Source organism: Lampetra planeri, chromosome 43, assembly GCF_965212315.1.
Source record: "Lampetra planeri chromosome 43, kcLamPlan1.2.h2, whole genome shotgun sequence".
Lineage (NCBI taxonomy): Eukaryota > Metazoa > Chordata > Hyperoartia > Petromyzontiformes > Petromyzontidae > Lampetra > Lampetra planeri.
This window is the reverse complement of record NC_136149.1, coordinates 2384756-2400634: the sequence shown is the minus strand read 5'-3', so window position 1 is coordinate 2400634 and position 15879 is coordinate 2384756. Positions and strand designations below refer to the sequence as shown.

General features: G+C 53.4%; 1 protein-coding gene across 2 annotated transcripts; it reads left to right on the top strand.

The window, feature by feature from the left end:
• The first annotated feature begins 897 nt into the window (after positions 1 to 897).
• Positions 898 to 14535, top strand: LOC144732580 (uncharacterized). Of its 2 annotated transcripts, none has more exons than XM_078614029.1 (7): positions 898 to 1094; positions 7441 to 7541; positions 10074 to 10130; positions 11682 to 11737; positions 12108 to 12274; positions 12852 to 13260; positions 13424 to 14535. In XM_078614029.1, the coding sequence occupies exons 2-7, from the start codon at positions 7481 to 7483 to the stop codon at positions 13601 to 13603; spliced, it is 930 nt and encodes a 309-aa protein (XP_078470155.1). In that variant the 5' UTR covers positions 898 to 1094; positions 7441 to 7480; the 3' UTR covers positions 13604 to 14535. The 2 variants fall into 2 exon arrangements, with proteins under 2 accessions (XP_078470155.1, XP_078470154.1); XM_078614028.1 differs by lacking the exon at positions 898 to 1094 and adding an exon at positions 5727 to 5849.
• Positions 14536 to 15879: the final 1344 nt, after the last annotated feature.

Sequence of the window (15879 nt, the reverse complement as noted above, 5' to 3'; positions counted from 1 at the left end):
GTTTTATTTTACCGAGGTATTTGCCCACTGAGCTGTGTAGATGTTTATCAGAAGCGAGCTGCCCGTCACGAATGAGAGATCGGCGAAGTGGCTCGTCGCGTGGCTGTGTTTATCGGCCAGGCACTCTAAAGGCGTGATGATGTTCATTCGAAATGTGGAGGGGGAAATCTGAGGAACCCGGAGAAAGATCCACGCGACCACGCAGAGAACACACAAACTTCAAATATACAGCAGCAGGCGTCAGGATCGGGATCGAAGACATGACCTCTCCTGTATTCCAGGCGAGGTAGTTAACATCTCCTAGCCACCGTGATGATGATGATAAGAGAGAGAGAGAGACACGCAAACTCCAAATATACAGCAACAGGCGTCAGGATCGGGATCGAACCCACGACCTCCTGTACACCAGGCGAGGTAGTTAACATCTCATAGCCACCACGGCGCCCCCACAATAACCCAAACACACTGGCTAATGCTCTCCTCGCACGCACACGCAATATCTCCCTTCATCTCTAACCCCCGCCTCGCTCGCGCATTACGACGAATGCCAGATGGGAGGCAGCCTTGGGCAGTTGGACGGGGATAGGTGGTGGGTTGGGAGGGAGGGAGGGGGGCGAGATGGAAGATATGCGGCGTTATTGGGGTTGAGAGGAGCCGAGAGAGAGGAAGGAGAGAGAGAGAGAGAGTGGAGTCTGGGGGGGGGGGAGTCGAGAGTGGGGAGGAGGTAGGGACAGACGGGGAGGAGGGGGAAGGGAAAAAGTTGGGCGATGGGAAGAGGTGGGGAGAGAGAGGGGAGCAGAGGGGAGCAGAGGGGGGAGATGGTGTAGGAGAGCGAGGGTGGAGGAGAGAGAGGGGAGGGGAGAGGGGAGAGAGAATGGGGGGGGGGGTGTAAGGGGAGTTGCAGTCGGCAAGTACTCTCACCCACCGGGCTGACCGCTCTCACTTTCTGCCGCGTCTCTCCGTCTCTCTCACCTCACCCACGAACTCACCCATCAACTCACCCACGAACTCACCCACGCGCTCACCCACCACTGACCCGGACACGAACTCAGACCTTGATCTGCGGGAGCTCGGAACGGACACGCGGACCTCTGGTAAAGTGGTCGTCTCTTTCTTCACCTTCCGTGATCACTCCGCCTTCACGACTCACTCCGAACAGCACCGTCACCATCATCATCATCATCACCATTACCGCTACCAAAGATCCCCCGTATAGCCTTAACAGACGATTCGGGCAAGTGCTGTTTGCGAGCACCTATGAAGGTGCCAGCCAGCACCACGCCCGGTCGCCTTTGTCTCCCGATGTTTATACGCCAGGTACTCATTTGAGGCTGAGTCGACCTAGGGGAGGCCCAGGATCGGTTCACAATCACTGGTGTTAATTCTAGATTTGAAGCTTTCGTGACTCCAAGGAATCATATTCTTAGGTTTATTCGGTAAAGTCACGTAGGTAACCTAAGAATATGATCACTGGTGTTGGTGGCCGTGAGCGGGAATCGAACTCGGGTCGCCGGGTTCGTAGCACAGCCTACTAACTGCTACAATGCCGCTCCGCAATCACCACCATCATCATAATCATCACCACCACCATCATCACCACAACCATCACCATCATAATCACCACCATCATAATCACCACCATCATCATCACCACCACCATCACCACAACCACCACCATCATAATCACCACCATCATCATCATAACCACCACCACCATCATCACCACCACCATCATCACCATCATCATCACCATCATAATCACCATCATCATAATCACCACCATCATCACCATCATCACCACAACCACCACCATCATAATCACCACCATCATAATCACCACCATCATCATCACCACCACCATCACCACAACCACCATCACCACCATCATCATCACCAACATCATCATCACCACCACCATCATCACCACCATCATCACCATCATCATCACCATCATAATCACCACCATCATAATCACCACCATCATCACCATCATCACCACAACCACCACCATCATAATCACCACCATCATAATCACCACCATCATCACCATCATCACCACAACCACCACCATCATAATCACCACCATCATCATCATAACCACCACCACCATCATCACCACCACCATCATCACCACCACCATCACCACCATCATCATCACCAACATCATCATCATCACCACCACCATCATCACCATCATCATCACCACCATCATCATCATCACCACCACCACCATCATCATCATCATCACCACCATCATCATCATCACCACCATCATCATCACCACCACCACCACCATCACCACCATCATCATCATCACCACCATCATCATCACCACCACCACCATCATCACCACCACCACCACCACCATCATCATCATCATCACCACCATCATCATCATCACCACCACCATCATCACCACCACCATCATCACCACCATCACTATCATCACCACCACCATTATCATCACCATCATCACCATCATCACCATCATCACCACCACCATCAACATGATCCCACACACGTCGCTGACTCGAATCATGTCATGCGAGTTCCACGAGTCACTGTCGAATGTTCGTCTCAAATTGTCAAGTGCAAATTTCGCCTGCGTCACATTTCAGCCTTCTACGCACTTGTAAAATCATTGTCAAACTTGGTCCAGATTTGTTGCGTTTAAATGTTTTTAAAACAAATCGTTGCGTGTTCTTGACGTGTCCTTCATGGTGTAACCCAGGTCGCCCTCGATAATTCGCCAGTCTCGTTTTGTATTAGTTCATCTACTGGCTAAATAAAGATGACCGACTCCACTGATCATCATCGCCATCTTATATTCATGGCACATTCATCATCATTTCGAAGGTGTACTACACTCATCGTTACCCATCGGAGTGCCACAATCATCATCACAATACAGAAGTGCTATACAATCATCAACATCGTAATGACAAATCATTGTCATGATTTCATGGTTACGCGGTCACCGTCGTTATTTCTGATTCGTTTCCGGTAGAACCAAAAACCGATTGAAATAATTACGGTTCGGCACATGTTAAAATGGTTCGGTTCTGGTTAATTTGTTGCATACAACCGGTTCGAACCGGTTAATTTGAGGGTGAGTTGGGCCGACTCGTCTAACTTCATACAGCAGCGTCACCGAGACACTGCAGTTAGTTAGACACGGAGACACAGAGACACCCACAGAGAGACACAGAGACACCCACAGAAAGACATAGAGACAACAGAGGGAGACACGGAGACACAGAGACACCCAGAGAGAGACACGGAGACACCCACAGAAAGACATAGAGACAACAGAGGGAGACACGGAGACACAGAGACACCCAGAGAGAGACACGGAGACACAGGCACAGACGGGGACACACACACAAAACCAAACTTAAATTCTGCTGCTGCTGCTTTGCCAGTGGTACACAAATAACAATAACAAACAAAACTCAACACATTCGTCAACAACGCTGTGGCCTTACAAGTAACAGTATACAACAGGCGACGTTTTGGACAATGACCCCTCTTCACAGCACCCCACGGCTGCATCTTGTGCCGTGTCAAAGCAAACGCGTGTCCAGCAATAGGCGACGTTTAAATACAAGAGTCGAGGTGCTGTTAAGCACGTGCATGTTGAACTTCTTTCGCGCATGTTGTGCTACGAGGAAGGGCCATTGCCCGAAACGTCGCCGATGTCCTTTGTAGGGCACGGAGTTATTTGATATATGTTGAGTTTTATATCATGTGCGTGTGTGTGTGTGTCCAGTGTGGATAAATATCGATTTAAAGCTTTCGTGACTGCAGGGATTCATCTTCTTGGTTCTTTCGGTAAAGTCACGTAGAAGGGAAATAATAAAATAATAAAAATTAAACTTAATAAAATACAATTCTCACGACGCTTCGGCCACAACGTTTCGGCGTTGGATAAATAATAACATCGGCTTGGTGTATTAAAGTCGTGTGAGAGGTGGCAATACAGTCTATATATACTACACAGTATATACTATACAGTCTATATATTGCATACTGTGCAGTCTACATAGACTGTTGGGACGGGTGGCTGTAGCCTGCCACCCGCCCTCACCTCCTCTCTGTCTGCTGCCCACATGACGGCAGCCAGAGCCGCGAATACCAAAAACCCTTTCAAGTCTCATCCCCCTCCTCCTCCTCGCCCCACGCCACCCAAAATACCCCCCCCCCGATCTTCCCCCCCCTAGCCCCGATCTCCCCCCCTACCCCCAATCTCCCCAGACTTCTCTGATCCCATTCTGATCAAAGTCCCATCCATCCCCCCAGAGCTCTGCCCATCCTCCTCCTCTTCGCTCGCATTTTTTCTAAATTTTCACGGCGATTTCCATTGCGTGCTGTGATGGGGGGGGGGCTCTGGGTGGGGGGGGCGGTGGTGTGGCGGTGAGCGCTGCGCTACGAACCCTATAGACCCCAATTCGATTCCCGCTCGCGGCCAATACAACCAGTGACGATTATCTGAACCGGTCCTGGGCCTCCGCTAGGTCGACTCAGCCTCAAATGAGTACCTTGTGCGTTGCGTAAAAACATCGCCACTGGGGAGACAAAGGCGGCCGGACGTGGTGTTGGCCACCCACCCCCCCGTGTGCCGTGCCGGCCTTCATAGGTCTCTCGCTAACAGCACTTGCCCCAGCAGTCTGTTGTGCCATTACGGGGGATCTTTGTCTTTGTTTTGTGTTTTATAATCGATGATTCTTGAGCACGAGAAGGCCTCCAAGAGGAACCCAACGACGCCGAGCTGGTCAGCAGTAAACTTCGCCGTTGTATACTTTTTGTTTAAGTGGGTTGTGTTTGTTAAAACAAAAAAAGGAGCCAGTGACGTTTCTTAAACCGAACAAAAGATTGTTGAGACGTTTTGGGGGGGAGGGGAGATTTTGATGACGGGAGGGAATTTTTACATTTTGAGCGGTGCTAGGGAAGGATCAGAAAGCGACGTTGGATTGTGGTCCACAGGGTGGTGAGTGGGCGGGTGAGTGGGTGGGCGGGGAGTGGGCGGGTGAGTGAGCGGGTGAGTATGCAGGTGAGTGGGCGAGGGAGTGGGCGGGTGAGTGTGCGGGTGAGTGGGCGGGTGAGTGTGCGGGTGAGTGGGCGGGTGAGTGAGCGGCTGATTGTGTGGGCGAGGGAGTGGGCGAGTCGGCGGGTGAGTGTACCATGTGAGTGTGCGGGTGAGTGGGCGGGTGAGTGTGCGGGTGAGTGAGCGGGTGAGTGAGCGGGTGATTGTGTGGACGAGGGAGTGGACGAGTCGGCGGGTGAGTGTGCGATGTGAGTGTGTAAGTGTGAGCGTGTGTGCGATGTGAGTGAGTGTGAGTTTGTGTGATGTGAGTGCGATGTGAGTGTTGTGTGAGTTCGTATGTGCGGCGTGGGTGAGTTGGAGGGTGCGTGTTGTAGTGGTGGTGGTGTGACTTGCAGTGTGGGACTGCTTGAACAGTGTGGTGGTGGATGAGGAGAGGAAACACAGTCCGCTCTCGTCCCAGATCACCTCGGCACGGATGGAGGCATCGATGCTGCTTGAGGAATGAGATCGGAAGGGGGTCGCTGCGGAGCGGGGTGGGGGGTTACGGAAAAATAGTTTCGGCATTTGGAACATTTTTAGTCACAGAGTTGCCGAGCCTCCCCCAAAAGCTCGCGGTTCCCATCGCTTCGTGGCCACCAGATAATCGCTCTGCCTCCCTCCCTGTCTCTGCAGACAACGTGAAGCATGCAGATCGGCGTGCTGCACGTAGTAGCGGCATTTATAATTAATCAGCTCACGGGGTGAGGCCGTCGGTCAGGTGGGGGCCCCTCCAATATTTGATGTTGTATCGCATGGTCGTGTCGAGGTTCGTAAATCACGGCTCCTCTAGAGTCATCTTCTTCGTTCATCTTCTTGGTTCTTTCGGTAAAGTCACGTAGAAGGGAAGTAATACAATAATAAAAATAAAACATAATAAAATAATTCTCACCACGTTTCGGCCACAACGCAAGCAGCCGTCCTCAGGTGAAGAACAGGTCTGTCGAGAAGACGGCGTCTGAATGAACACCACCAGGCTTGGAGCGTATAATAAAGCTGGGTTGAAGGGGGAAGAGCGCCTTGACAAAAGAATTTGCATTTCAAGAGTAATTTTGCATATTTATGAAAAATGCAGATAAGGGATTAGTACTACTTGTGAAATGCGTAGGAGGTGGGCGGGGGGTTTCAAAGTCATATTATGCCCGTGCATTATGCAGGATTAGCAGCATCAAATCTTCTTGGTTCTTTCGGTAAAGTCACGTAGAAGGGAAATAATAAAATAATGAAAACAAAACAAAATTAAATAGTGAGAATTGTATTTTATTATGTTTTATTTGTTTTATTTTTATTATTTCCCTTCTACGTGACTTTACCGAAAGAACCAAGAAGATGAATCCCTGCAGTCACGAAAGCTTTAAATTGAAAAATTAAATCCTCTAGACTAGTCGCATCATTGAAAACAAGTGGCGGCGGTGTTGTTTTACGCTCGATTCCTCGCGAAAAGGTTTCTATTTGGTGTTTGAACATCTTAACACCTGCCAGAAAGGGTAACTTCTACAGTATTTTTATTTTTTTAATACCTGGAGGTTTGATGAAATGTAAGCAAGGGAGTCAATGGACTTGCCCAAAGGCCTGTCGATGTTACACAGATTTGTATAGAAACCCGCTGCCTTCTACACAGACCCATTGATATATAGTTGCAGACTTGACTTTGGCACAGTGTTATGTAGGTACATATAATGCAAGAGGCTATATAAAGACAATATTAGAAACACGTGTCTAGAGTGTCTGGGCGCTGTAAACTTCCACACGGATGAAACGCCGTTTCGTTTCGTGCTTTGATTCTGGCAAAAAAAGGTCCCACGTTATAATCTCACGGTGGTTGTCAAGGCCCCCCCCCCCATCCCCCCCCAACTCGTAGCGTTGGCCACCAGGAGGGCGGCCAGGGAACTCCCCCTGCTTGCAGGGCACTGGGGATCCTCGTCTGACCGTTCACACGACGCCAACGACAAATCTGGTAGAAGCGTTTGAATATTTCAACCAACTCATGGCACGATTAGAAGCGTAGCCAGAAACCGAATCCCGAGCAGCATCACGTGCGGTGGCCCTCGTCGACATTGGTGGCCCCGAGCCAGTGGTGGAAATTCCACATTCCTATGGCGTGGACCAGTCCGGATTCCATAAGACAACCGATGCTAGAACTGGTATTCATTTCATGATGATGAGAATGTATAATGATCAGGGTTTGCGGTTGGCGTGGGCAAAATTTGACTCGTGCATTGCGGGTGTATATTATTCATATAGTTTTCATCTTTATTGTAAACCACTGAAAATACATTAATAAATGTGCCCAGTTTGGGGGGAGGGGGGGGGCCCTTGCGAGTGACGATGTAGCAGCAAGTCGACGTTGTTCACCGCAGGTGCGGTCACGAAGGTTCCAGCATCACCGGACGGCCGACAATGGAGGTGCCCTCGGTGATTCTCGTCGCCTTCCTGGTGCTCTTCTCCACGTTGATCCCTGGTCAGTGGCGCATCCAAGACGTTGGGGGGGTGGGTGGGTGGGGGGACAGGGAGAGATGGGGGGGGCGGCGGGGGGTGGTTTTGTCTTCGGCCTGCAAGTTTCTGTTTTAAAGGGTGGACACGTGTTTTGATTTAAAGCTTTTGTGACTGCAGGGATTCATATTCTTGGTTTCTGTTTGAAGGGTGGACACGTGTTTTGATTTAAAGCTTTCGTGACTGCAGGGATTCATATTCATGGTTTCTGTTTTAAAGAGTGGACACGTGTTTTGATTTAAAGCTTTCGTGACTGCAGGGATTCATATTCTTGGTTTCTGTTTTAAAGGGTGGACACGTCTTTTGATTGAAAGATTTCGTGACTGCAGGGATTCATATTCTTGGTTTCTGTTTTAAAGAGTGGACACGTCTTTTGATTGAAAGATTTCGTGACTGCAGGGATTCATATTCTTGGTTTCTGTTTTAAAGAGTGGACACGTCTTTTGATTGAAAGATTTCGTGACTGCAGGGATTCATATTCATGGTTTCTGTTTTAAAGAGTGGACACGTCTTTTGATTGAAAGATTTCGTGACTGCAGGGATTCATATTCTTGGTTTCTGTTTTAAAGGGTGGACACGTCTTTTGATTGAAAGCTTTCGTGACTGCAGGGATTCATATTCTTGGTTCTTTCGGTAAAGTCACGTAGAAGGGAAATAATAAAATAATAAAAATATTAAACAATTAAAATTCTCACGACGTTTTTTTTTTGCTGTGGATTTCACACCTGATGACGATTGCTTGTGTTGCAGTCGAAACGTCGTGAGAATTTTGATTGTTTTACATTTATATTATTTTATTATTTCCCTTCTACGTGACTTTACCGAAAGAACCAAGAACATGGTCGACACGTCGCTCGAGTGCAAACTTTTACAGACAGCGAATAAACAAAAATTAAAGTCGATAATTACGTAATATTGTACGCAAACACAGTTTCGTTCCGCATTTATATCAACATCGCCCGGCTGCAGGCCATATTAAAAGTGACACGTGACACACTGAACCCAAAGCGAGACCCCCTATTTGAGTCTGAACACAGCGACTCATTTTTTCCACCGGGGACATTGAGCAGACAGGGCCCTTTTTCGCATAAATATATAAATCAACTCCCTCTGCTTACATTGGACAGGGTAATTTGTTGCTGAGCATCGTGGGCTGAGTGCTTCCACATGCGTGCGAGCCGCGTACGTGCGGTGACATACGAGTCTGTGCGCTGACACACACACACACAGAGTCGTGAGCGGGCTTTTGTCCTCCAAGCTGTGGTTATTTCTCTACGTGGCTCCCTTGAAGTGCACGTGGTACGTCGTCATCACCACCATCATCATCGTCGTCGTCGTCATCGTCATCATCATCACAACCATCACAGCCATCATCTTCATCACTACCATCGTCATCACAACCACCAACATCAATTCCACCACCACCATCGTCATCACCACCACCATCGCCATCATCATCACCACCATCATCGTCATCACAACCACCATCGTCATCACCACTACCGTCATCGTCATCACAACCACCAACGTCATCACCACCACCACCATCATCATCGCCACAACCACCATCGTCATCATCGCTGTCCCGAGGCTATCATCCCAGTCTGGAAGAACTCCCCGTCTGGCTCCTCGCTCCACTCACGGCTCACAACCACGAGGACAGCCCCCCCCCCCTCTCCCCGTGAGTGATTCTCCAGCTGTAGGGACACGCGGACGGCTCTGAGAGCCCAGAGCCCAGGTGTGCTGAGTGTGCGGCTTGTCCAACTTGTTTTTCCACGGTCTTCACTCGACGAATATTATTCCAAACACCCGCCATTCGACGCCATTAGGTTGTTTATCACTACAACGGTAGGTTTATTCATTTTTTACAAAGTATGTTCACAGCGCTGGTATTCCTTTCCTGTAGTGGCGGCCCCCTCTTTGTCCGGTCATGGACTTTTCGAACGCACAGTGGGTCCCACTGTTAGACCGGCCAAGTTACGTAATAAGGCCTCTCCTCCCTCTCCACTCTACCCCAATGCCCAACCCCTTCCACATTCCCTCTCTCTATCCCCCCCCCGACTGTGTCCAACAATTGTAATAAATTCCATTCAGTGGCTCCATATAGCAGGCTCGGGTTAAAATAATAATAATGTTGTTGTTGTGTGTTGGTGTGACTGGCTCTCTTCATAGGAATGTGGAGTTGCCAATGCCTGCACTCACTCTCTATCCGTGGTTTTCTCTTACGAGGAATGTGGAATTGCCAGGGTCTGCACTCACTCTCTATCCGTGTTTCTTGACCTGGTTCATATCCTGTTTCTTGTCTTGCCATCCTTCCTTCTAGAACCCCCTCTAGTGGAGATCATCCCGCTCGCAGTGGCGTGAGCAAGCGTTGCCAGAGCCGCACCGCTTTCACACGAAGTGACGCGAACGACCGGGAATGCGTCCGATGAAATCTCCGCTCGTTAGTCCGGTGACTGTGATCCTGAATCGAACTGTGCCCTTCGCATCTCTGTTGCAGCGGAGCTCGTGCAGGGAGCACCGCTGCCACGACGCCAGCACGGGGCGGCGCGCAAAGGCAGGTCCCCCCACTCTCACTTCCCCTGCGGCCAATGGAGGGCAGCTGTTAGGGAGGCGTTCAGCCGTTCGGTTGGTTTGTCTCACAGTTGGGTGAATTTGAGATCCAACCGCGCACGCACCCACACACCCACCCGAGCTCCCACCCGCACACCCACCCACACACCCGCGCACACACCCACACACCCACACACGCATCCACCCACGCACCCACCCACACACCCACCCACACGCGCACCCACCCACACGCCCACCCACACGCCCACCCACACGCCCACCCGCGCACCCACCCACACACCAACCCACACACCCACCCACATACACACCCACACACACACACCGCCACCCGCGCACCGACGTGCCCACCCACAGGCACCCACACACCAACCCATGCAATCGCACCCATCCACACACCCACGCACCCACACTTACCCACGCACCAACCCACGCACCCATCCACCCACGTTCCAACCCATGCGCACACACCCACCAACAAAAACAAAGATCCCCCATATAGCCTTAACAGACTGTAGGGGCAAGTGCTGTCAGCGAGCACCTATAAAGGCCGGCACGGCCGCCCTTGTTTCCTTAGTGGCAATCTTTACACATCGCACCGGGTACTCATTTGAGGCTGAGTCGACCTAGGGGAGGCCCAAGACCGGTTCACATAACCTTCACTGCTGTTGACCGTGAGCAAGAATCGAAACCCGACGCTGCCGGGTTCGTAGCGCAGCGCGCTGACCACTGCTCCAACCTACCCATGCACTAGCCCACACACCACGCAAACCACCCACCCACCCCACCCCACTCACCCCACGCACCCCACGCACCCCACCCACCCCACGCACCCCACCCACTCCACCCACCCCACCCACCCCACCCACCCCACCCACCCCACCCACGCACCCCACGCACCCCACCCACCCCACCCACCCCACCCACCCCACCCCACCCCACGCACCCCACGCACCCCACGCACCCCACCCACCCCACCCCACGCACCCCACTCACCCCACGCACCCCACTCACCCCACCCACTCCACCCACCCCACCCACCCCACCCACCCCACCCACGCACCCCACGCACCCCACCCACCCCACCCACCCCACCCCACGCACCCCACGCACCCCACCCACCCCACGCACCCCACCCACCCCACCCCACCCCACGCACCCCACGCACCCCACCCACCCCACGCACCCCACCCACCCCACCCCACGCACCCCACTCACCCCACGCACCCCACTCACCCCACCCACTCCACCCACCCCACCCACCCCACCCACCCCACCCACCCCACCCACGCACCCCACGCACCCCACCCACCCCACCCACCCCACCCCACGCACCCCACGCACCCCACCCACCCCACGCACCCCACCCACCCCACCCCACCCCACGCACCCCACGCACCCCACCCACCCCACGCACCCCACCCACTCCACCCACCCCACCCACCCCACCCACCCCACCCACGCGCCCAGAGAGTGAGCGACCACTGTGTGACGTTACGAGCTGACACTGTCGTTGTTGTTGACGTTCTGATTGCAGCAGCTGCACGTCCGAAGAACGCGCTCCGTCAACTGCTGACCCCGCAGGGAAAGGAGGTGAGCCGACCTTTTGAGATTTAATCAACTTCACCGAAAGTTTTCTGTTAACTTCATAGAAGCGTGCGACATCGGCAAGTAAAACTAAACCTGAAAAGGCGCCAAAGAATCGTGGGGAGATGCTTAAAAATAAATAAGAAAAAAAAACAAAAGGCACTTATACTTGGCAGCTTACAATATTAACCAGGAGTGCATCACATTATTCATTCTGAGTTTAATAATTAAAGGCGATGCGCCGGGGCCTCGTTGTTGCTGCCCCTGGCTGGACACCTGCGAAAAACAGAGCTTCGTAGCTCATCTGATTCCTCCAGTATAAATCAATATTGTGATGCCGATAGCGACGGGCCCGCCGCCCCTCTCGTCTTGTCAGCTTGGCCTGCAGCGCATGAAGAGGCAGCCGGCGGAGGAGGAGGCCTCTGACACGGAGGGGGCCGGGGGAGACCCTCCGCAGGCCCCGCCGGAGATGGACGGGGTCCTGGCGCCCAAGTTCTACCCCGTGGGTCCTGCCGAGCCAGTGGAGCCAGGCCTGCCCAGCAGGTTGGCACAAGGGGGGGGGGGGGGGGGGGCACAGGTGGTGGTGCATCGGCCGGTCATCTCGTTCCGCCTATTTTGTTAATTTTGTTTCATCAGGTAAGGTCCCACTGAGCTGTGTGCTGCTTTTTCAGAAGCGCCGTCACAAGCGATAGCTCAACGAAGTGGCTTATCACGTGGGAATTTATAGCAGCCAAATACTCTTCTAAATGTGGAGGGGAAAACCGGAGGGCCTGGATGATAACCCTCGTGACCATGGGGAGTGAGACACCGCAAACTCCAAATATACAGCAGGTGTCAGGGTCGGGATGAAACCCACGACCTCCTGTATACCAGGTGAGGTAGTTAACATCTCGCCAGTGTGGCCCTGCTGGGTCTGTCCCCGTGACCTCCTGCCAGCGGGTGTTTCGACACTTCATGTGGCCTCAAAGTGCATCGATACTTACCAGGGAAATTACATTGCGGAGTGTATTTTCTAATTAACGGAGGGCCTTGTTAAAAAAACCTAAAAAGGCTTGAAAATTCAAGACCGAGTTGACACCCCAACCCCGGTCCCTCTCGATCTCCTCCCCCGATGTTGCAGTGAGTCTGAGAGGCACGGGGGCAGGGAGGAGGAGGAGGAGGAGGAGCAGCAAGAGCGGGGCGGAGGTCATCGTGAAGACGACGATGACGGACAAGACAGGGGCCAGGACTACGGCGAGCCCGACCATGACGACGAGTCGCGCAGGGGCGGCGGCGGCGGCCACTACGGCCAAGAAGATCGCGCGCGCGCGGAAGAGGAGGATCGGCGACAGGAGGAGGAGGAGGAGAGGCGGCGGCAGCAGGAGTCCTACGACCCCTACGGGGGTCAGCGGGGATCCCACGAAGGTCACCAGGACGGCTATGGCGGTCACCAGGACTCGTACGGAGACCACCGCGACCCTTACAGCAACGAGTACAACCCGTACTCCAGCTCGCGCAGCTACAACCCCTACCACGAGTACCAGCAGCTAGTGAGTGAGACGGCAGCGTCGCGACGGGTGGCGCTCTCACCGCCGTCGATGATGCTGTTGCTGCTGCCGCCGTTGTCGTGAATCCGGCTGCTGTTAATTATTCCTGCTGCTGTTGCGTCTCTCCCTCCCTCCCTCCCTCTTCCAACCGCGCGACGCCGAGCAGCAGTACGAGCGCATGCGCGAATACCAGGACCGCTACATGCGCATGATGGAGGAGCTGGGGGTGCCGGGCGTGTGGGTGGACGGGCGATTCCGCCGGCAGGACAACGCCGACCAAGAGGGCGTGCACGACGCCTACTACGCGGCCCGCGGCCCACACAGTCGCCACCCCTACGACTACTGATGACACCACCACCGCCACCACCAGCACCACCAGCACCACCAACACCACCAGCACCACCAGCACTACCAGCACCACCAGCAGCACCACCACCAACACCACCAGCACCACCACCACCACCAACACTGCCAGCACCACCAGCACCACCAGCACCACCACCAGCACCACCAGCACCACCAGCACCACCACCAGCAACACCACCAGCAACACCACCAGCACCACCAGCACCACCAGCACCGCTAACACGATCGCTGAACACTATCGATACACCACTGCCACCATCACCGCTTTCACTGCCACTGCCGACACCACCACCAGCACCACCAACACGGCCATTGCCAACACCACCGCCACCCACCAGCAAAACCAACGCCACCAGCACCACCAACACGACCAGTATCAACGCATCATCGTGGCCACTGCTGACGCATCATCACAACCACCGTCACCGCTCTCACTGCCACTGCCAATACCAACATTATTATAATTGCTATCGCTACCAGCAGCACCGCCAAACCTTACCAACACATCATCCACCAGCACCACCAACACGACCACTACCGACACATCACCACCACCGTCACCGCTCTCACTGCCACTGCCAACACCGCCACCGTTATCCCAATTGCTATCGCCGCCACCACCACCACCAGTACCACCGCATCAGTACCATTGCCATCGCAACGCCACCATCACCACAACACCACCATCACCATCACCACTGCCATCAACAACGACATCAACGTCACCACGGCCATCACCACCGCCGCCACCATGATCACCATCACCGCCATCAACATCCTCACACCGTAACCCACACACCACAACCGCTATAATCGGATTGCCAGCAGGCCGGCGCGTGCCGGCAACCCCCTACGATTACTCCACTCACCGTGCCGTCGGATTACTTCCGGTAAACTTGTCCCGGTTGATTACTTGTGGTCGTTGTTCGTCGTTAAGAATGTTTCTAAAATGAGTCAAAAGAACAATTGACGGGTGGTAGGGCAGGGGGAGGGGTGCTAATGATGGAGTCTTATCACGTGGGTTAATGTGAGGACAACCATGAGATATTGATTACTTTTTAAAAAGTAACCCTACCCAACGCTGCTCACACATTAGCCGCCTCTGTCTTCCCGGTAACGTTAAGCCGACCATTGGTGAGTGGTCGGAATCGTTGGGCCAAAGCTGGGCCCAGAGACGTCCCAACGTTTCCATGTGCTGTGCATCGCAGGGGTTGATATACAGGGGGGTGCTTCAAAAAAATGTGAACACTTCCGAGAATTTGCAACGACACCACGAGAAATGCGCCTCCGGGCGCTGGAGACCACCTGGAGAAGATTCCGGGCACGTGTTGACAACGATGGCGAACAAGTGGAGACTCTTTGACTTGAAGCTACTAACATTACATTTGTTATCATGTTGCAGTGTAACACATTCCTGCGGAGGGAGCTGGTAGGAACGTTGGGTTGCTCGGTCAATGGCCAGGGTCAACGGCGGCGTGGTGTATTCCGCAAATATGGCCGACTGTGAGGGCGGGCCCAAGCCGGCGTGAGTAGGTTAAACGTTGAGTTTTATAAGGGCACCACGGGGTGACCAGCCCCTCCCCACCCAGCCCCACCCCTCCCACCCCCCACCCAGCCCCACCCTCCCCACCCAGCCCCTCCCCACCCCTCCCCACCCAGCCCCTCCCCACCCTCCCCTCTCCACCCAGCCCCACTCCTCCCATTTTTGGATGGACGACGGACGGACGGGCACAATAATGCCCTGTGGGCTGATGGAACCAGGTAGTTCCTACCAGTATTATCTGTTCTTTCATTAAAAACGATAGTCCCATGTAAGTGTTAACATTTTTTTGAAGCACCCTGTATATGACCCCGACATATTCACCGTCTCGCGGGCTCATTAACGCCGCTCGCAAAGTCGCTCCCCTCTGCACCTCATCACCCGTCAGCCTCCCCGTCTCATAGCCACGGTGGCGAGATGTTAACTACCTCGCCTGGTATGCAGGAGGTCGCGGCGTTCGATTCCGACCCCGACGCCTGCTGCTGTGTATTTGGAGTTTGCATGTTCTCCCCGTGGTCGCGTGGATTTTTTTCTCCGGCTCCTCCGGCTCCTCCCTCCACATTAAGAAACACGCGTTGAGACTATTTGGCTGCGATACATTTCCACGCGATAAGCCACTTCGTTGAGCTATCACGTGTGGCCAGGTCGCTTCTGAAAAAGGAGCGATATAGCTCAAGTGGGCCTTACCTGGTGAAATAAAAAAAATAGTTTATAGT

Coding starts and splice junctions, on each gene's coding strand:
- LOC144732580 (XM_078614028.1), top strand. CDS start 5,824: ATGTTGTATCGCATGGTCGTGTCGAG. Junction 10,131..11,681: donor GCACGGGGCGGCGCGCAAAG/GCAGGTCCCCCC, acceptor TTCTGATTGCAG/CAGCTGCACGTCCGAAGAAC. Junction 12,275..12,851: donor GAGCCAGGCCTGCCCAGCAG/GTTGGCACAAGG, acceptor CCGATGTTGCAG/TGAGTCTGAGAGGCACGGGG.